The following is a 23,490-nucleotide window of genomic DNA, read 5'->3' on the forward strand; positions in this document are numbered from 1 at the left end:
AACACTGCATTTCCTGCTATCATTCACCACCAATTCCTCCTGTTTGGTGAATATTTGTTTAGGACCTCCTTTACCTCTTCTGGCTCCACACATAGATTCCCTGCTTTGTCTTTGAGTGGGCCAACCCTTCCACTGGCTACCCTTTCGCTTTTTATATATGTTTAAAAAACCTTGGGATTCTCCTTAATCCTGTTGCAAATGACTTTTCAAGGCCAGTTTTAGCCTTTCTAATTCCTTGTTTACGTTCTTTTCTACTTTCCTTATATACTTCAAGGGCTTCATCAGTTCCCATCCTCCTATGCTTCAGTTTTCTTTTTGACCAAGATCGTAACATCCCTGTTCATCCAAGATTCGTGTAACTTGCTATACCTAGCCTTCATTCTTGCAGGAATGTGTCATTTCTGAACTCTTATCAACTGCCATTTGAAATACTCCTGTATGTCTGATGAGGATTTGCCTTCAAACAGCTGCCTCCAATCAACATTCTCCAGTTCCTGCCTAATATTATTGGAGTTCGTCTTCCCCTAATTTAACACCTTCTCCCAAGGACTGCCATTATCCCCTATCCATGAATGTCTTAAAATTCACAGTGTTATGGTCACTGGTCCCACAATGCTCCCACACTGAAACTTCACTCACCTGGCTAAGCTCATGTCCCAAAACCAGGTCCAGTATAATCCCTTCTCTGTTTGGACTGTTTACGTACTGAGTCAAGAAACCCTCTTGAATGTCCAGTCAATATAGGGGAAGTTAAAATCACCCACCATAACAACCCTACTGTTTTCACATCTTTCCAAAATCTGTCTACATATTCTCTCTTGTATCTCCTACTGACTGTTGGGAAGCCTGCAGTGTATCCCCAGCATTGTGATTTCACCTTTCTTATTCTCAAGTTCTATCCGTATTGCCTCATTGCATGAGTCCTCTGAGGTGTCCTTCCTCAGTAGAGCTGTGAGAAACTCCCGCACCCCTGTTCCATCCCTTTCTATCACACTTGAAACATCTAAATTCAGCTGCCAGTCCTAACTGTCTTTCAGCTAAGTCTCCATAATTGCAATAATGCCTTGGTTCCAAGTACTAACCAAAGTTTTAAGTTCATCTACCTTACTTATTATACTTCTTGCATTGAAACTCGTGCATTTCAGACCATCTCCCCTGCTCTTTTCTGTAGCATTTCCCTGCCTGTTCTTTTTCTTAGGGGAGAAAGTGAGGTCTGCAGATGCTGGAGATCAGAGCTGGAAATGTGTTTCTTTTTCTTAGTCATGTCAGGACGTGGCCTGTCATTTTGCAAGAGCAATTTCTTTACCAATCTATAGTTCCTTTTGTGGGTTCACCTTGATAATGTAACCCAGAAGGCAAATTGTCAATTGCACCTGATTTTCTGTATGTACCAAAATCAAAAACAAAAATTGCTGAAAAAAAGTCAGCAGCTCTGACAGCATCTATGGAGAGAAATTGGAGTTAACATTTCAAGTCCAGTGACGCTTCCTCAGAATTGATGGTAGCTAGCAAAAGATTGATATTTATGCAGAAGATGGAATCCAAAGCTCAAAAACAGCTTCCAGGTGAAGCAGTGCACTTCACTCAATCTTGCGAAAGTGAGGACTGCAGGTGCTGGAGATTAGAGCCCTTCCTGATGAAGGACTTTTGCCCGAAATGTCGATTTTCCTGCTCCTTGCGTGCTGCCTGTCCTGCTGTGCTTTTCCAGCACCACACCCTTCACTCAATTTAGTTTGCTGTATTTGCTGCTCACAATGTGGTCTCCTCTATGAATGGAAACAAAGTGTATATGGGGTGACTGCTTCGCAGAACACCTATGTTCTCTCTGCAAAAAAGACCCTCCGCTTCCAGTTGCCTGCCACTTCAATATACCACCTGGTTGCCTGGCCAACATCTCTGTCTCAGGCTTGCGCAGTGCTCCAGCGAAGCTCAGCACAAGCTAAAAGAACAGCATCTCATTTTCCGCTTGGGAACTCTACAGCCTTCTGCACTCAATATCGTGTTCAACAATTTTACGGCTTGTGGCACCTTCGCTCATATCCTTACCCAAACCCCCACACATTAGGCCTCATTATCACATGGTCTGCTATTACACATTGCCCATTGTTAACCACTAATAGTCCCCATTACCAACCATTCATTCTCCCAGGCTGACAGTTATCTACTCTGTCCAACTGTTCTTCTCTCTATTTTGGTTCTATCTCCACCTATTGTTTACTCATACCATCCCCATCTTCTGCACAAAAAAAACTTTTCCTATTGACCATTTTTTCTGAAGATAACTCTGATTTCTCTGCACAGATGCTGGTAGACCTGCTGAGATTTTCCAGCAATTTCTGCTTTTGCTTATGACGAAATACCGTCCCACCCCCCGCCACTTGCCTGGATGAGTAACCTCCAGGAACACCAAGAAGTTTGAAACCAAAACAAAGTATAGGTACACAATTTTATATCCAAAATTCCGAAATCCGAAAAGCTCTGAAATCTGAAATTTTTCATGGAGTGTGGAATGTCATTTTGGAATGCAAACAGGTAACCCAACTCCACACCCACTTGAACCATGTCACTCAGGTGTGACGTGGCAGCATGGCCCAACACTGGCAAGCATCAATTGTGTCTCAGCGCTCGTACTATTCACATGTGCATCTGCTGTTAGGTAATTTTTTAAAATTTCACTGTGAAAATGTCATTTATTCAGAGATCTGAAAAATTCTGAATTCAGAAAAACAAATGGCCCCAAGGAGTTTGGACAAAGAATTGTGTATCTGTAGTTGGCTTGTTTGCTACCACTTCCACAAACATCCATAGTCTCCACCACAAATATTGAGTCGCAAAACTGCATTCCATCCACATGTTGTACAGCAGAAATTTGTCAAGGTTCTTTAGAATGCACTTTCCAAACACAAGAGAGCCACCATCCAGAAGAACAAGTGCAGCAGAAACATGGGAATGCCACCACCAGCAATTTCCGCTCCAAGTCACTCACCACTCAGATTTGGAAATATCTTGCTGTGCCTTCATTTTAATTGGGTCAAAATCCTGGAACTAATTTTCGAACAGCATTGTGGGTATATCACAACACATGGACTTCAGTAGCTCAAGAAGGCAGCTTGCTACCATGGGAATCTATGATCAGAGTGTCAAATGTTCTACAAATGTCAAAATAGCAGTGTTGCTGAAAACTGTGCTCTTCTTGGAATGCTAACAAATTGGGTGCCATGATAGGAGCTGAGCTGGATCCTATGGTAAGTTTATTATTGCCAGGGTTGGAGGGTTTGATCTATAAGGAGAGGCTGAATAGGCTGGGGATATTTTCCCTTGATTGTTGGAGGCTGAGGGGTGACCTTATAGAGGTTTATAAAATCATGAAGGACATGGATAGGATAGATAGACACAGTCTTTTGCCTGGGTTTGGGTGAGTCCAAAACTAGAGGGCATAGATTTAAGGCGAGAGGGAAAGGATCTAAAATGGACCTAAGAGGCAACATTTTCACGAAGTGGATGGTGCATGTATGGAATGAGCTGCCAGAGGAAGCGATGAAGGTGGGTACAATTACAACCTTTAAAAGGCATCTGTATCAGTATATGAATAGGAAGTGTTTAAAGGGATATGGGCCAAATGCTGGCAAATCTAACTAGATTTATACAGGATTTCTGGTCGGCACGGATGAGTTGGATCCAAGGGTCTGTTTCCGGGCTCTACATCTCTATGACTATTGTAGGACATCAACCTCTGCTTTAAAAAACAGACATGGGTTGGATAATGTTATCTCTCTAAAACATTACTTTAATATGTATTTGTCTCATTTTTTGCAAGTACAAGGAGCATAATCCACTTCTTCATTCATTCTGTCATCCACCTCATTGTCAACTGTATATGGAATTTAAATGTCAGTATTCAGTGATTTTTAATCACAAGTTATCAAATTTATTTCAGAGAAAAAACTCAATACAGGTAAACTTGTCTTTTAACTGTCAATTGGTTTCAGTTCTTATTTTCTCAAGTTCAGTTTCTGTTTTAGAAAACTGCTCAAATGTTTGCTTTCTTTTCCCCAGACTAAACAATCTTCTCTTTCATTTATTTTCACTCACTTGGTTTTCTTTGCCACTGCCACCTGAGTAATTAACAGAGCAGCTTTTACTAAGTTTGTATTTCCATTGAGATTTGTTCATTAAACACAATTGACTACTTTAAAAAATATGTTATGTGGATAAAGACAGGATGTGATTACCGGTACAAACAATGCCAGATGTGGCGGAGGAGTTCCTAGTTTGACGGGAATCTATACAAATGATTTTGAATTAGTTTGCTTCCATCAATGGCTGTGTTTGTGTAGGTTAATTATACATATTTGTGAAATGTGAATAACAAAAAGTGAATCTACGCAAGGGAGTTTAAACAAAGTAATACTTGGCAATACATTTTGCTATTTGGGATGACTTAAAGTGTAATTGTGTTTTTTGTGTAACCTATACAGATACAAATGCAAATGAAGGCCTTCGCTATTGAATCACTGGGACAATACACTCATTCATTGTTGTGCTGGCCCAGGAGTGTTGAATCTGTTCTGTTGGTTGTCCTGAGATGAACGACATTGACTGCCAAGATCAGCTGGAAGGCAACAATAAAATCAGGCAAGATTTCCATTCCTGTTTCCCAATCAGTCATTTCTGTTAGAAATTACTTGTGTATAGACATCATGTGAAGTAAATCCATATTGTGTATAATGCAAAATAATGCAGCATTGCTTTACTGAAGCACTATATCAGTCATAGAGTTGACAGTTGAGGTTAGGTTCAGATTAGAGAAGATCTTATTGAATGCAAAGCAGGCTTGAAGAGCTAAGTAACCTATTCTTGTTCATATGTTCAAATACAATCCACTCTTGCATTTATTAAAGATGCCTCCACATCTTGTCAAAATTGCTGCTGAGTACCAGAAACAAGTTTCAGAGTAAGTAAGTAAAGCAAAAACAACAATAATAAAGATATATTTAATTGTTTAGTTTATTTCAAAGAGAAAAATACTAGTGTTGCACTACATGAATCTGTGAAAAATTTGTAACTTGGAGGATGCAGTGAAGGATTGTCGAACACTGGCCCTCAGAAGTAAATGTTTTAAGAACTCATCATTTAAACCCCTCTTCTCAACTGTTTAAAATGATACTACGAAAAGCTTAAATTTACTTTTGAATAAAATATATCTCTTTCATAATACTGAAAACTCAAGATTGAAGCTTCAAGAAAATTTATTGAAAGTGCTTTGAACACTGCAATATAGCATGCAGCACCCCCTTAAGGAAAATACAAAATGCTGCATGTGTTTCAGATATTAGATGTCAATCCTTATTTGACGACGAGTTATCATTTATGCTACCATCTCACACCATTTAAAGATATTGTAGTCTATTTTTTACTATGCATTTTTATTTAAACCGTACTCAGTAGGCAACTAATACATGAAACAAGGTAAAGATATTCTCCATCGATGTTTTAACATGAATAAAATTCCACACTATACTAATACTTCACTGGCTGCTGCCAATTGAATGGCAATTTTTCCAGGAGCTGGTCCAAAAGACTCTGAGTTTCTAACAGGTTTGTGCCCCCCTATTTCATTGAGTTGTAAAATAGAGTGGTCATCAAAATGCACTTATGTCAGTTTATGGTGAAATCTCCTCAAGCTGAATATGAGTAGTAAGGCCAACTGTGACGATTCCTTCACCCATTAGCCAGAACTGAATTATGCTTCCAGATTCCTTCCATTCTCACAGGATGCATCTCTTTGACCATGTGCCTTCCCAGATTTTTGCTTGGGGTAACTCACTGAATGGATGCATTCTCCTCTCTCCCTAAATGGGATAGCTCTTGTCTCTCAGTGAGATCTCTCTCTTCATCCTTTCTTTTAAAATTTTCAGAAAGCAAAAGCCTGCCAAGAGTCAGGCCCAATGCCCCTTCCCATGTTTCAGGTGTAAACATTTTGTACCTTACTCTTAGTAACTTGAGTCGAGATGATAACCTTGCCACCTGACCTGTGTTGTCAGGTAGAACTGGAGACAGATCACATTGTCCTCGACATTACTGCATTTTACCTTGAATTAAAGAGTTTTCCCAAAACCTAATTATCTATACTATGCATACTATTATTGAAGAACTTCGGTTCTTGTACTAATATATACAGCTTCCGATATAAAGGGATTGTTTATATAAAAGGCCCACATGCCTTCTTTCTTTCTCATTTATTCTTGCAAGAGAAAGGGGCACACAATGAGACAAGTGCCTCAATTCACCATTCTCACTGCTCTTGAAGAGGCAGCAATAGATATCCCAAGGAGGTACAACTAGAAGAAGTGGAAATTGGAGAAATAGGAATATTTGGAGGGGAGGATGGAGCAATATTTTAATTCTGCCACTGAAGAGGGTAGCATGCATTAGCACACCAGAGCTTCATCTGTAATGGAAAGCCTCAGCTCTGCAGAGACGTCTACTGTCAGCGACAAGTTCTCATAATCCCTATCTTATGTCACCCACAGGCTGACTGGGAGATGGGAAGGTTGCCAGTACTGCTGCAGCATCCCCTGTATGCATAGAAAATGTGGAATTTTGGTGGGGCCTTATGCATGACTAGGAAAGCTGAAGGTAAGTAAATCATGCATCACAAATGAACAAGGTGGAGATTACACAGCAGAGGCCGCTGGAGGAAGTTCTCTTTGGAGGATAAGTGACAGACACAAATATGCTCAGCTGGGCACAGAAGCAGGGCTTCTGATGTGAAAAGTGAGACAATTCTACTTTGATCAATTATATGAAGTGCATTGCCAAACAAGCCTTCCTGAAGCAGTTTGAGGTTATGGGTTGTGATGGAGGACTCCATTCAGTTCGTGCACCACTATGTATCAGTGTTTTGAGCACTGAGAGAACAGTCAACTTCATGTGGCCTCATTTTAAGTGCATTCAGATACAGTGCATGATATGCACAAAATGCATGCAATGCACTGCAGCATTAACAGGTTAGAGACAAAAAACTGCAGATGCTGGAATCCAAAGTAGATAGGCAGGAGGGTGGAAGAACACAGCAAGCCAGGAGGTGTTGAAGTTGGTATTTCGGGTGTAACCCTTCTTCAGGACTGGGGGTGTGTGTGGGGGGAGCTGCAGATAAAGGGGCAAGCAGGGGGCAGGGTGGTGAAGTCGGGATAGGTGAAGATAGGTAGAGGCTACAGTCTGGGGTTGGTCAATGGGAGGAATGAATCCGGTTGGTGGCAGGAAAGAATGGCAGGGAGGGGAAGGGCTGGGAAGGGAGTCGGGGGATGGGGAGAGAGGGAAACTTGGGGAACTCTGTAGCATTAACTAGTCAGTTCATCCAAATGGATCAAAGATACATGGAGTGGTTGCCAACTGTGCCCAGCTTGTAGTCTCCTCTGTATCCAGAATGCCAAAAAAAATGCTGAGGCAGTCACTGAAGAGATGAGGATGCCAAGTCCAAAAGAAGGACCACTGACATCTGCATCTCAGTTACAAGCAGATACAAGAGAGAAGGTTGCCTGTATATCATGTGAAGCAACAACAGGAGCATCACTTAGAGTCACTGACAGTGAAGAGGCACCTTATCAGTCATTACATTGTGTTTCATTTGGGTGACTTTCATTTAGGCCTATGTAGATTACTATCTATTAAGGGCTATGGTGAGAGGCCAAGTAAGTGGTACTGAGGCCATGAAAAGATCAGCCATGATCTTATTGAATGGCAGAGAAGGCTTGAAGGGCCAGATGGCCTATTCCTGCTCATATTTCTTACATTCTTATATAATTACATTAGGAATGTTGAATTTGATATGTGGATCCTCGGTCTTTGATCCCAGATAGGTGAGCTTCCACTTTTTAATACCAAAACTGGAAAAGAAAGAAGAAATACAAGCCTTTGAACTGGGACAATGACCCTGTTGAAGAGATGATAATGATGTAATGATGATAAGAATGGAATACTTCAAAATTGTGCATATTGTGAATGTGTTCTCACAAGCAGATCAAAATGAATGCCAGAACATGCAGTCCTACTGGATGAGGAACACAAGTGAAACATGTCTGGATCAGATATGCCCTAGTGTTCACGTCATCCTGATGAGAACTTAGACTCAAGCTGGCTCCAGCCACACGCCCTAAACAATATAGCTACTGTACTGTTCTGCGTATTCATCCCATCTGATGAACTGTGGTGATCTAGCATGATCCACTCCTCTCTGAAAGGATATGTTGTCGACAGCAGACAACCATGATATGTAAGACCCTTGCATTGAATCAAAGACACACACATACACACACACACACACACACACACTCTCCTCCCTGCTTCCCCACCTCACCCCCCATCCTACCTCACGGATCACCCCCTGTTGATGAATCTCACCGATTGCTTACTTTACACTTTTGTGGCCATATGCATGTGATTGATAATGCCCTGCACTCACACTTCATGTAATTTCCTTGCTGCCATGCAAACCTCCAAGGTCTATTCAGAGGCAGCAGCCTTCAGATGTGAAAGTTATGCATTGGCATGCCAATCAACAAGCATTAATGCAGTATACTTTGTTTGATTTCCACTTATGTAACAAAGGTGAGTCACTGAGTTTTTTTATTTTAATTACAGGATATGTGTGTCACTAGCTAGGCCAGAATTTATTAACTATCTCTCATTGTCCAGAGGACAGTTAAGAGTTAATCACATTTCCATGCTCATTATTTTTGCAAAGCATACAAGACATTGTAATTCCTGATGAAAGGTTTTTGCCCGAAACATCGATTTTCCTGCTCCTCAGATGCTGCTTGACCTGCTGTGCTTTTCTAGCAACACACTCTCAACTCTAATCTCCAGCATCTGCAGTCCTCATTTTCACCTAAGATACTGTAAAGACCAAGTGAGGAAGGGGAATTGGCTAACCCCAACTCCCATTCCATTTCTGTTGTTCACCTGTGGGAACATGAGGGACCGAGCATCCAAATTTATTGTAATTGTGACAATGTTGTCAGTTTAAAAAGATTATTTTGCCCGAGTTGTTTTGAAGAGAGGTTGTAAAGGCAAAAGTACCGAACTGACTACAGGATACTGCTTAAGTCAACAATCAGAGGACACCTTTAAAATGGGAGGGGTGTGGCTAATTCTCCCAGATCAGGCTTTCTAGTTTTTTAGGTGTAGCAGTGAGAAGCTGGTTGGGTCCCTGAAGGATTGCTAGCTTCAGTAAATGATTCCTAATTGTGAATTTCTCTGAAATCTCTCTTGACATTATTCCATCCTGGATTGGGAAACTGCAAGTAAGAATCTGTGATTGAATTTTCTTTTTTGCCAAGGGGTATGTTTACGTGATGTTACTATATTAGAACAATTAATTTGTCATAGGTCCTGTATCTATTATCCGGTTAAGTATTCCAATAGTTTAGTTATTCTAAATTCCTCTTTCTTTTGTTAGTATATTAACTATAGTGTTTAAATAAATTGTGCTTTGCTTAACATTGAGTGGTTTGATCAGTTGCATCACATCTGGAATATTCACTTCACAACTGCCTTGAAAGTAGGAAAAACAGTTACGGTCTATGCTACCATCTTAAAATATTTTGAGGCAATCTGGTCTGGCTTATAACATAACAAAAAGAGGAGAGGGAATCAGCAGTTCTCTTTTTAACTCATAGTTGATCACAACAAATATTTTGATTTTTTTTAGCACATGATTATCATACTTCAATTAGAATTTATTTGACTAAATCAAAGTTAAAGAACGAAATACAAGATTTTCTTGAGTGAAAGAAACAGGAATTTTCTTACCTACTGCCCAACAAAAACAACACATCAAATACACACAGTATTACATTTATGAAGAAGGACATAGAAAAGAGAAAAAAAATTAATTGTGGTTTTAAGTTCTTAGAATTCTGGATTTGTGAGGGTGACAGAGTCCTTACTATTGTTTTGTTTCTGCAGCAGTATCAATGTTTGCAGATATCCTTGAGTTCTCAGTAAATGGTTACTTTCTCAAGCTGTTTTTCTTTTCTGACATTGACTTTGAGGTTGAGAGAGAGAGAGAGCTCCATCTTCTTGCTGTTATCAAATCATCTTTTTGTCTCTCAGTAGTCTATATTTACCATTACCATTAACATCTTTATAAAGCTAATTTATACTTATTAAACATTAACAAATATTACACTGAAACAGTAATTCCACTTTGACAGCTACTGAGAGGTGCGTAAGGTAAGTGGGAGAGGGAATAGAATGGTAGGTAGGTGGGTGGATGAGGAGAGAGTGTGGGTAAGTGGATATGGTGACAGGTGGGTAAAGAGTTAGAGACCAGGTGGGTGAGCAGGAGGGATGCTGGGTGAGGTGACAAAAGGGTTGCCTGCAAGGTGAGTGAGGAAGTAGGGTAGTGAGTGGGTAGGGTGGCAGGTGGATAAGGGAATATAGTGCCAGATATGTAAAGGGGTGTCAGGTGGCTAGTGTGGCCAGGAGGTGACAGATTATAGTTGGAAAGTGTGTGTGAGAATAGAGTGGTGAAGGATTTTGGAACTGGTTATGAGGGGAGTAGGGGCGAAGTATCTGGAGGATGGGGATCTCAGCACAAATGTTGGGTGGCCGAGTTGCAATTTGAGAGTGGGTGTCAGTCTTATAGTAGCTTAGAGTCTAAATTCTGACTAATCTTCTAACTTTTCCTGGCTAACAATTAAATAACTGCAAATCCTTGGAAATCTCCAACTCCAACTCTCACTCAGAGTTGAGAATATTTTTAGAAGGGTTCCAGATGCTTTGTAATTGCCAATTGGAAGTTAGATTACACGGGAATTACCACATAGATAGTGATTTCAGACTTCTAACAAGACCCGACATGCATCTTTTTGGGGAATGTCTAGTCTCTGACCATCTGGAGACGAGAAGATCACGATATTTACTTCTTCAGCTTCCCATATTCCCCAGTGCCATGTCAACTGTTACTTTACTATAGCAATATCCAACTTCTCCAGATCTAAGAATATTTCACTTCAGAATGGATGAAGTGTGTTTGTTTCTGTGAATTCTATCACTCTCCTATTTCAGTTGATATTTGAAAAGGAAACAAGTCTTTCACAGGGGATGGAAACGCCAGAAGTGTACCTTTAGATTGATTGCAATGAAATAAGATATTGATTTTATGGGACATATTTCATGACCTCTGTTGTACAATCTATGAACTACTGTTTAGAAATACTTCCTCTCGTCATGTAAAAACACAGAAGTCAATTTATACACAGCACGATGTCATGAAAAAAAATATAATGACCACATTATTAGCATTTTCAATGATTTTGGAGAATTCCCGATTATCTTCAGGCCTGGAATCTTCTATGCTCATCTCAAGAGCAGATGGTTTAGCCTCGTATCCAAAAGTCACTCCCTGTGCATTGCTCTGTTTGTTAAATTGGGACTTTGGCTTCTACAAAGTAGTCTGAAGAGAGGATTTGGAGACTTTGTGGTCACTTAAATGACTGCTATGTATCAAGGAAATCAGCTGACCTCATTCCATCTATAGAACATCAAAGGATGGTCAAAGCAGTGATCTACACCCGCAAGTCAGCAAAGATTGGAGGAGGGCTTGTGCGAGGTGCATTGAGGGTCACTTGGAGTAGTATACGCATTTCGACTGTAAATTAATTATTATATAATTATTGCTACTGACTTTGTATTTTGAACACTGAAACAGAATAAATTCAAACTGAAATTAAAACAGAAATTAGTGGAGAAACTCAAGAGGTCTGACAGCATTTGTGGAGAAAAAGCAGAATGAATGTTTCGAGTCTGGTGATCCTTCTTCAGAACTTATGGTAGCTAGGACAAGGTGGTATATATACTAAAGACAGGGTGGGAAGAGGGAAGCAATGAGTGCTATGGATGGAGATGGAGCCCAGTCAGTGAGAACAACAGTTTGGCAGTCAAAGGGATGGATGATGGTATGACAGGGAAGGAAAAAAAGCTGATAATGAGGACCATAAGTGGGTGAAAATGGGTTGGCTGTGCTGAAAGCAGCCCATGTCATGACAGGGTTTGGGGTGTGGGGTCGGTAAAGGACATCAAAGGTATTCAGGTTCTGAAATTATTGAACTCGGTATTGAGTCCCGAAGGCTGCAACGTTCCCATGCAGAAAATCTGATTGTGTTGAGCTCTACTGGAGTATTGCAGCAACAGTGAGACATAAAGGTTGGTCGGCTATCATGATGGTGTATTGAAGTGGCAGGCAATTGGAAGCTCAGAGTCATTTTTGCAGACAAAATGTAGGTGTTCTGCAAAGTGGTCACCCTGTTTGCACTGAACAATCTTCCCAGTGTAGAAGAGACCACATTGTGTGCAGTTACTACAGTAGACTAGATTGAGTGAAGTGCAGGTAAATTGCTGCATCTGGGTTCTTGGATAGTGGAAGTGTGCCCAAATCAACATTTCTATTTTGGGCCTGGTGCAGTGCTTCAGTGAAGTTCAGCACAAATTGGAAGAACAACATGCCATTTTCCACTTGGGGACCTTGTAGCCTTCATAATTCAATATTAAGTTCAATAATTTTAGAACCTGATCACTTTCTCTAATGTCCCTTACTCAACCCTAGAGCCTTGATCATGCCATGACATGGACTGCTTTTAGTACCAACCAGGTCATAGCCTCTACCTGTCATCACCTCACCCTACTTCACCACCCTGGACCCACCTCTCCCCACACCCAGCCCCAGTCCTGAAGGGTTACATCCGAAACATTGACTTCTGCACCTCCTGATGCTGCCTGGCCTACTGTGTTCTTCCAGCCTCCTACCTATCTACTTTGGATTCCAGCATCTGCAGTTCTTTTGTCTCGAACCAGTTAATGCTCCAGAGCATTGCATGCATTCTGTGCATATCATGCACGGAATCTGAATGCACTTAAAGTGATGTCACATGACCTTGACTGCTCTCAGTACAATCAACCCATTTTCTCCAATTTATGGTCCTCAATATCAGATTTTTTCCTTCCCTAGCATACTATCATGACTATCTTTGACTGCCAAACTATCGTTCTCTATTTCGAGGCTCCTTCTCCATCCATCGCCTTATTGCTTCCCCCAAACACCGTCTTTAACATTTCTACCACCTTTTCTTAGCTACTACCAATTCCGAATAAGGGTCTCCAGAGTTGAAACGTTAACTCTGCTTTCTGACCACAAATACTGCCAGACCTGCTGAGTTTCTCCACTAATTTCTGCTTTAATTTTAGATTTCCAGCACGGGCAGTTCTTCAGTTATTTTAATGGTAGTTGCAATGTCGGCCAGTCGCCGATTGATGGCGCCGTGCAGCGTCACGACAGCCGTAGCCTCAGCAACAACGACCATGTTTGATATTTCTATTGTTTCTCAGATGAATTGAAGCGTCAAGAGGTGCGTGGGAGGTTGAATTCACAAATGTGAAGGGGTTTACGTCGTGCGTGTCTCTTGTGACAACACTCTTTGACCCGGATGCGTTTATTTGTACGTATTCAGTGTCTGACCGCATGTTGAGAATTCTGAGCTTCACAACCGGCTAGCAGTGAGAGACGAAAGGATTGGGAGGGTCGCATAATGGGCAAAAAAAGTAAAAAGGATAAAAAGGGAAAGGGAGCTGATAAAAATGCGGCCAAGATGGAGAAAAAGATCGTCAAACATTCTAAGAAGGAGGAGGTGAGGAGGGAGACTGGGAGAGAAAGAAGCCGGAAGTCAGTGGAAACTGTCGCTTTGCTCCTGGTTTCAGGCCTCAGACTTTGCAAAGATGACATTGTCATTAACAATTATAGTTCCAAAAAAAGGCACAATTTGCTCTTTTTTAAATGATTAATGTAAACCTTAAGATGGGAGTGGGGAAAGAGTAGACAGTTCATGTTTGGGGACTGAGACCTGAAACATCGATTCTCCTGCTCCTCAGATGCTGACTGACCTGCTGTGCTTTTCCAGCACCACCCTCTCAACTGTAATCTCCAGCATCTGCAGTCCTCACTTTCATGAAGCTAATCTTTGAGAGACCGCTGAGTGACCACAGACTTCATGCACCCACATCCACTTAATGCCTTACCTGTACCTTTATGTTGCTGCAGTGAAATTACTTTTCTTCCAAGGAGTTGATTCTACCTTGAGGTCAAGGAGGGAGCATTGCGAATGTGCCAACCTTTGTATGGGAGCTATCTATGTATAAACATGAAGTCATTGTTTTTGTGTTGCTCTGCATATAGCCTTAAACCCAGCTAGACAGTGTAATCTTTGTCCTGTTTTGACTCCTGATTGGTCTCAACACCAGGAGAACTCTGAAATGTTTGAAAAACAATTTTATGCCTATTTTAGATATATATTCCAAAAACACACGAAGACACTATTCATCTAGGCTTGATTTGATTTTGTAATTACTGTCAGTTTTAGTGTTTTCTAGAGGGAACTACTTTGCAGTTAGCCGACAGTAATGTTGTGTTTTCACTTGTTGGGTTACTTGCACATGGCAAGTTTTTTAAGAACAGAACCAAATTGTGGAGGATTAAAAGTCTTTTTGGTCCATCAGTATCATCCCTCAAGTGAATCATTCTGATGTCTAATTTATATTTTGAATGATTATGTTTTTACTATGGTTGATAGATATTGAAGTGTTCTTAAGTTAAGGGGTTTTAACGGAAACTACAAATAGAAATTCAATTTTTAAAATAGTTTGTGCACTTGCATTTTAGCAATGTCAGTGTTAAAGTTTATTAACTAACTATCAATAAAGAATAAACTCAAATTGTCCAGCTATAATTTCATCCTTGCTTGCCTTTTTCCCCCCTTTTTGAATTTGGACCTGTGACAAATCAAAGTGAACATTCTGAATATTAACCTTCACAGCCAAAGTTATTTGAAATTGGACTGGAATTAGATATTTTCTAATTGTCGCGATGCTATTGCACAGCCCTGGATGAGGTGGGACTTGAACCTAGCCCTCCTAACACAAGGTAGGAACACTAGCACTGTGAAATGAGAGCCCTTTGGACTGGAGTAGCATCGCCTCATGCTACTCACCTGTGCTTTGCATATCCACTTGTGTAATAAAATCATCATTGACCAGGTTTCCTCAAGTTATTTGCTGGTGGCCCTGCTTGAAGTGATTGGTGTTGCTGCACACTGAGGGAAATTCTTACAAAGTTGCGAATTTCTGTAATCATGGCAATCTTGCAGGGATTTCTGCAACCGATCTATAACCATGGCAATCCTGGAGAAAATTCTAGTAAGAAGGAATTTGGGAAAATGTAAGATCATAAGAAATAACCATCTTGGCCATATAGTCCCTTTGAGCCTACTCAATCATTCAATTAAATCACAGACATCCGTAACACCAGCTTGTACACCAGTCAATGAAGGTAAGCATGCATGTACAGCAGGTAGTGAAGAAGGCTACTAGCATGCTGGCCTTCATAACAAGAGGGATTGAGTATAGAAGCAAAGAGGTTCTTCTGCAGCTGTACAGGGCCCTGGTGAGACCACATCTGTGCAGTTCTGGTCTCCAAATTTGAGGAAACACATTCTGGCTATTGAGGGAGTGCAGTGTACGTTCACGAGGTCAATTTCTAGTATGGCGGGACTACCTTACACTGAAAGACTGGAGCGACTGGGCTTGTATACCCTTGAGATTAGAAGACTGAGAGGGGATCTGATTGAGACATATAAGATTATTAAAGGATTGGACACTCTGGAGGCAGGAAACATGTTTCCGCTGATGGGTGAATGCCGAATCAGAGGACACAGCTTAAAAATACGGGGTAGACCATTTAGGAGAGAGATGAGGAGAAACTTCTTCACCCAGAGAGTGGTGGCTGTGTGGAATGTTCTGCCCCAGAGGGCAGTGGAGGCCCAGTTTCTGGATTCATTTAAGAAAGAGTTGGATAGAGCTCTCAAGGATCCTGTTCCTGCCTTATCTCCATAACCCTTGTGGAATCAAGGGTTATGGAGATAAGGCAGGAACAGGATACTAATTAAGGATGATCAGCCATGATCATATTGAATGGTGGTGCAGGCTCAAAGGGCAGAATGGCCTACTCCTGCACCTATTATCTATTGTCTAACACACAATTTATAATATAACACTTAAATCTCTAAAGTTGTCTATCTATGGAGGGGAGCAGGTTGAAGTGACTGCTTGGTGCGAGGGAAATACTTTCACCCCTTTTTTCATTATCCTGTCTACTTTTTTTTTTCAATCTGGTACAAGTGAAAGAATGCTTGGTCAGAAGGATTCTTCAATTTTTTTATTTGGTCAAACATTTCCAGATTTTGTTTTTAGAGTTGTTGAATTGGTAAAACAGATTCCTAAATGTAATGAAATGAACCTAAGTGATATTTTCTTTACACCAGAAAACAAAACTACTGTTATTTCTAAATATTTTTGCCTGGGAACGATTTTCAGCCAAAGTTTGTTTTAACAGCACCTTAATATTACTTGGATTTCCTGCAGTCCATTTTTTTTTCTTTGATTATCACTGGCAATTCAGTGGTAAAGTTGAACATGAAAAGAAGATGAATTTTGTTTTGTTGATTTAAAAAATTATAAGCTAATGATCCTTAGTGACAAATAACGTCCTTCTTTTCTGCACTTTCAACATGTTTGGTTGTTTTAATGGGTCAAAAGTTTATATTCAGTGCAGTTTGAAAGTTGCCAGCTTTTTGAAGCAGTTTTTAAATCTTTTGTTAATTTTCCATGTATGTAATAGAGGAATGACTGGGATGCTGATGTTGATTTTGCTAAGTGTACAAGGCATTAAATAAACAAATAAATGTTAGGGTATCCAACTGAGTATGTTGTACTATTATCACTTAAAATAATATAATATGACTCACTATTTTCACTGTTAATTGAGTGTTTTTGTAACTCAGTGCCTAATTATCTTGGATGTACAATATGTCTCACTGGAGAGTGACTGTGTTTGTATCTGTGAATTCTGTCAGTTCTCAATCTCAATTAAGGTTTGAAGTGAAGTCTAAATTTCCACATGACAGAGAAACCAAAGGTGCCACACTTGGGTAGCTGCAGACAAATGACTACAGTAAAGAAAGAACTTGTATTTATATGCAAAAGCAAAACACTGAGGATTGGAAAGTAAAATGGTAAAGGGCAGAAATACAAAACTCTGCAGAAAACAAAGCTAGCATTTCAGATTGACCTTTGAGAAGAACAGAAGTTTTACTCAAATACAGAGGCAAGTAGGAGGAATAAAAAATGGAGTAGGAAAAATGAAAATCAAAATCTGAAAGCTGGAAGACAGGAGACATGGAGGGTTACAGTACAGCTGTCATGGAAGATCACTGACCTGGAAGGTAAACACTTTCAGTCTTTGTGGGTGTATGTTCATGATCTGCTTCAATATTTTGAGCAGTTATGAATGATGCAGACATTAGTGAGTGCCCCTGCTTTTGACGTGGTGAATCTTTTCCTGTTTTCTTTCTCTGTATTTAAAACCTATTGCATTTTTAATTTTGTGTCAGTTTTCATAATGTTTAAAAAAAGGTATAGCAGGTTTTATACAAGTACAGAAGAAGAGTAAAGGGATAGGAGAGGAAGTAGTGAAAGAGAAAGTTTGTGACAGGGTCGAAACGAGGAGAGATCAAGAATTAAGGTTGTATGTTTGCTCGCTGAGCTGGTAGATTTGATCTCAGACTTTACCATGCTAGGTAACATCCATCAGTGAGCCAGTCCTGATGAAGGGCTTTTGTCCGAAATGTCGATTTTCCTGCTCCTCGAGTGCTGCCTGACCGGCATGCTTTTCCAGCACCACTCTGATTTCCAGCATCTGCAGTCCTCACTTTTGCCTAACATCATCAGTGAGCTTCCACTGAAGCGTTGTTGTTCTGTCACGCTTGTTATTTATCTATCTCGATTTGTTGTGGTAAGTGATACCATTTCTGGTTCTGTTTGTGAGAGGTTGGTAAATGGGGTCCAAATCTATGTTTGTTAATGGAGTTCCTATTTGAATGCCAGGCCTCTAGGAATTCCCATGCGTATCTTTGTTTAGCCTGTCCAAGGATGGATGTATTGTCCCAGTTGAACTGGTGACCCTCTTCATCTGTGTGTATGGATACCAGTGATTATTGGTCATGTCTTTTGGTGGCTAGTTGGTGCTTATGTATCCTGGTGGCTAGCTTCCTGCCTGTTTGTCCAATGTAATGTTTTTTGCAGTCCTGTAGGGTATTTTGTATATGATGTTCATTCTGCTGGTTGTTGGTACAGGGTCCTTTATATTCATTAGGAGTGTTTCATTGTGGTAGTAGGTTTGTGGGCTACCATGATGCCGAGGGGTTGGAGTAGTCTGGTCGGCATCTCTGAGATGTCTTTGTATGGCAGGGTGGTGACAGTCTCTGGGCATGTTGTGTCTTCCTGTTTTGGTCTGTTGCGCAGGAATCAGCGGACTGCACTTATCAGTTACCTGTTGTTCCTGAATCCGTTGTTTTTCCTCGGCTTCTCATAGTTCCTGGGTGCTGCAATGTCCTGATGCAGCTCCGTTTGTGGGTGTTGGGATGATTGCTCCTATAGTTGAGTATCTGGTCAGTGTGTGTGGCTCTCCTGTAGACGCTGGTCTGCAGCTCTCCATTTTTGTTCTTATGTGATGTCCAGGAAGGGGAGTCTGTTATTGTTCTCTTCCTCTTTTTGGTGAACTTTATACCGGTAAGAAAATTGTTTATGTGTTTGTGGGTTTCTTCTAATTTGTTGCGTTTCATGATGACAAAGGCATCATCCACATAGTGGACTTGGGCTGGATTGTGGGAAGGACTGCTTGTTCTAACCTAGGCATAACTGCTTCCACTAAAGGTCCTGATATTGGTGACCCCATAGGCATCCCATGGATTTGTTTGTAGATCTTGTCGTTAAAAGTGAAGTAGGTTGTGAGGCACAGATTTACGAGTGTGAAGATGCTGTCCATACTGATTGAGTTGGAGCTGTCTGGTATTTGTGTTCTTGGTTTATCTAGCAGTGATGTCAGTGTTTCTTTGGTGGTAGTGTTTATTGATTTGAAAAGGGCCGATACAATGTATTCCGGAGCAACGGGTACCCAATAAGCACAGTCCACCGATTCCTGCAAACAGACCTAAACAGGAAGACACAATATGTCCAGAGACTGTAGCCACCCTACCATACGTCAAAGACATCTTAGAGATGCCAACCTCGCAGCTAGGCATCATGGTAGCCCACAAACCTACTACCACCACACTGAACAGCTCCTGATGAATTTAAAGGTCACTGTACCAACAACCAGCAGAACGAACATCATATACAAAATACCCTGCAGGGACTGCAACAAATATTACTTTGGACAAATGGGCAGGAAGCTAGCTACCAGGATACATGAGCACCAATTAGCCACCAAAAGACATGACCAACTATCACTGATATTCATACACACAGATGAAGAAGGACACCAGTTTGACTGGGACAATAGATCCATCTTAGGACAGGCTAAACAAAGACACGGGAATTCCTAGAGACTTGGCATTCAAACCAGAACTCCATCAATAAACACATTGATTTGGACCCCATTTACTAACCTCTCAGAAACAGAACCAGAAATGGTATCACTTACCACAACAAACCGAGACAAATAAATAACAAGCATGACAGAAAACCAACGCTTCACCGGAGGCTCACTGATGTTGTTAGGCAAAAATGAGGACTGCAGATGCTGGAAATCAGAGTCCAGATTAGAGTGGTGCTGGAAAAGCTGATGTTGTTACCCAGCGTGGTGATGAAACGTCTGAAAACAAATCTACTAACTCAACGAGCAAACCAACAACCTGATCCACAAAATCTCCAAAATCTCAAGAATTGAGAATCACAGTATAGCTTTGGTGAAAAGCCGTAAATCTGAAATGAATACTTAGGTACTGTTTGTGCAGGTTGTTTTCAGATCTGTGGAATATTTCCAGTATTTCTCATTTTAAATTGCGTTTATACAGCACATTTCAAGGCTGACCCAAAGTGTTTTGCAGTCAACCAGCTTTTTTTGGTAAGTGAAATGGCTGTTGTAAAGAAAGAAATATGTCCACTTTTTTTTAATATAAGGCCTCCCACAAATACAAATGAGGTAATGATTAAATACTTGACTATACCAATATTGGTTGAGGGGCAGATATTTACCAAGAAACAGAGTTGGAAAACACTACCCTTCAAAACATAACCATGTGATTTTTAATGCTCACCCAAAACAGCAAGTGGCATCTCAGTTAAAATATCTAAAAGTTAGCACCTCTGACTGATGAAGCACTGTTCATTACTGTACACAAATGCCAGTTTTGAAGTCCCTGAAGTTGCATTTGAAAGCATGTCTTTTGTCTCATACAAGAGTACTACCTTTGAGGCAAGGCTGTTAAGTTAATGCTATTGTCATTTATCTGTGAGCAGAATAGTCCGTGCAGGACAAACAAGAATCAAAAGAAATCCATTTTTTTTAAATCACCCATAATTCCATTAGGGAGGAAGTTCCAGGATTTTGACCCACTGACAGTGAGGAAGCAGTAATATATTTCCAAATTGGGATGATGAATGGCTTGGAAAGGAACTTGCAGATGTTTGTTTGCCATGCACTTACTGTCATTATCCTTCTAGATGATGGTTCTTGTAGATTTGGTACTTACTATCCAACAAGCTTTTGTGAATTTCTGCAGTATATCTGGCCAGTGGTACATATTGCTGCTACTGACCTTTGGTGGTGGAGAGTGAATGTGGATGTGGTGCTTTATCCTGGATGGTATCAAGCTTTTTGAGTTTTCTTATACCTATAAATCATCCTGGCAAGAGAAAAATATAACATCACGCTTGTGACTTGAACTTTTTAGATTGTGTTTTGGGTGGCATGGTGGCTCAGTGGTTAGCACTGCTGCCTCACAGCACCAGGGTCCCAGGTTCGATTCCAGCCTCGGGTGACTGTCTGTGTGGAGTTTGCACATTCTCCCCATGTCTGCGTGGGTTTCCTCCGGGTGCTCCAGTTTCCTCCCACAGTCCAAAGATGTGTAAGTCAGGTGAATTGGCCACGCTAAATTGCCCATAGTGTTAGGTGCATTAGTCAAAGTGGAAATGGGTCTGGGTGGATTATTCTTCGGAGGGTCGGTGTGGACTGGTTGGGCCGAAAGGCCTGTTTCCACACTGTAGGGAATCTAAGTGAATTACTTGCCCCAAGACTCTTAGATTTTGACCTCCTGTTTTAGCTGCATATTTATTTGCCTCATTCTATTTAGTGGTAATTCCCCCCAGGGGGTTGATAGTGGTGGATTTAGTGATAATAATTCTATTGAATGTTCAGAGGTGATAGTTTAATTTATATTGATGATGATGGTCATTGCTTGGCACTTCAGTGGCATGAATACTATTGCCACTCATGAGCTGAAACCTGGCTGTTGTCTAAATCATGCTATATTTGGACATGGACTACTTCAATATCTGAGGAGTTGCAAATGATCCTGAACATTGTGCAGTCATCAGTGAACTTTCCCATCTCTAACCTTGGAAAGTTATTGATGAAGCAGAAGAAGGTGGTTGGACTGAGGACAGTACCCTGATGAATTCTTGCAGCATGTCATGGAGCTGAGATGACTAACTTCCAACAACTTTAACTGCCTTCCTTTGTGCTACGTATGACTCCAACCAACATAGAGTTTCTCCCAATTGCAATTGACTCTAGTTTTGCTCCGCTCCTTGATACCACAATCAATGTGGCTTTGATATTGAGTGTAGTCAGTCTCACCTCCCCTCAGGAATTAAACGCTTGTTCACATTTTAAGCCAAGGCTGTAGTGAGGTCAGGACCTGGGTGGTTCTGCTGGAACCCAAACTAAGCATCAGTTAGTAGTTTAATGCAATGTGAATTCTGCTTTAAGATTTTACTGATGATCATCAGTAGATTGATGGAGTGGTAACTGACTCAATTGGATTTGTTCTGCTTTTTGTGTACAGGATGTGTGTGCCAATTTTCCTTAGCTTAGCTAGGGGTATGGCATGTTCTGGAGTATGTGGCTTCAGTACTTCTGCTGGAATGTTGTCAGGCCCCATAGCCATGGCAGTATCCAGTGCCTTCAGCTATTTCTTAATATCACATGAAGCGTCTCAAATTGAGTAATGACTGGCATCTATGAAGCTAGGGACCTCTGCAGGAGGCAGCAGTGGATCTTGTACTTGGTACTTTTGGCTGAAGGTTGTTGTAAATGCTTCAGCCTTATCTTTTGCACTGATGTGCTGAGCTCACCCTTCTTTGAGGATGGGATATTTGTGGATCCTCCTCCTTTGGTGAGTTGTTTATTTGTCCACCACTGTTCATGATTACATGTGGAAAGACTTGTCAGCTGTTTGTGGAATCCTTAGCCCTCTATTCACTTGCATTTTATGTAGCTTGGCATGTGAGTAGTCCTATTTTGTAGCTTCACTGGGTTGGCACCTCATTTTTAGGTACGCTTGTTGCTGCTCCTGGCAGGTACTCCTGCATTCTTCAGTCGATCCCCTGGGTGGATGTTAATGGTACTGTAGGGATACGTGGAGACATGAGATTGCAAGTTTCATACTGTGCTGCTGCTGGTGGCCCACTGTACTTCGTGAATGTCTGAAGTATATCACATTTAGCGTGGTGATTGTGCCACACGAAATGATGGAAAGTATTCCGAATGTCAGGATGGGACTTATCACCACACACTCCTTATGGAGACTCTGTCTTATTAATATTGTCATGGCCCCATACACCTGTGGCAGGCAGATTGGTGAGGATGAGGTCAAGCATGTTTTTTTTCTTCTTGCTAGACCCAGTCTAGCAGCAATGTCCTTGGGACTTTATCAGTTCAGTCAGTAGTGCTGTCAACAATCCACTGTTGGTGATGGACATTAGAGTCCCCCAATCTTGAGTACATTCTGCACCCTTGCTTCCTTCAAGTAATATTTAACATGGAGGAGTACTGATTTATCAACCAAGAGCTTCCTTGCCCATGCTTGATCTTGTGCCATGCAAGGTCATGGGGTTTGGAGTCAGTGTTTAGATCTCTGAAGGCATTCCCTCCTTCCTTTATATCACTCTGCTACCACCTCTGAAGGGCTTTTCCTGCCAGTGGGACAGGACCTGTGGTGATGGTGTTAACAGGGAATTGTCTATGGTATTATTCTGTGAATGTGATGGTAAGGTTAGTCTGATGAGTCTATAGATATTTTGCCCAATGTTGACACTGGCCCCCAGATTTTAGTGAAGAGAAGTTTACATGGTTTGATGTCTTTTCAGTGTCTTGTTCAATATCACATCTTTCATATGCTTTCAAATATTTTTGGGGGCATTTAGCAGTTGATACAAATGAGTGACTCACTGAGCCATTTCAGAGAGCAGTTAAAAGTCCATTACATTTCTGTGGAACTGGAATCACATGTATGCCAGATCATGGAGTCCTAAAGGGTAAGGATGACAGCTTTCCTTCCCTCAAGGACATAGTGAACCAGATGGCTTTTTAAGACAGTT

General features: G+C 41.0%; 1 protein-coding gene across 2 annotated transcripts in view; it reads left to right on the forward strand.

Annotated features, from left to right (window-relative positions):
- The first annotated feature begins 13,472 nt into the window (after positions 1-13,472).
- The window catches only part of klhdc4 (kelch domain containing 4), an 87,476-nt gene continuing 77,458 nt past the window's right edge, over positions 13,473-23,490 (forward strand). The window contains exon 1 of one of the 2 annotated variants that reach the window (XM_043706814.1): positions 13,473-13,499. In XM_043706814.1, the coding sequence (XP_043562749.1) occupies positions 13,488-13,499 (12 nt within the window). In that variant the 5' untranslated portion in view covers positions 13,473-13,487. The other variant, XM_043706813.1, reaches the window with a different exon arrangement.

This window comes from Chiloscyllium plagiosum, chromosome 17 (assembly GCF_004010195.1).
Source record: "Chiloscyllium plagiosum isolate BGI_BamShark_2017 chromosome 17, ASM401019v2, whole genome shotgun sequence".
In the NCBI taxonomy this organism is placed as follows: domain Eukaryota; kingdom Metazoa; phylum Chordata; class Chondrichthyes; order Orectolobiformes; family Hemiscylliidae; genus Chiloscyllium; species Chiloscyllium plagiosum.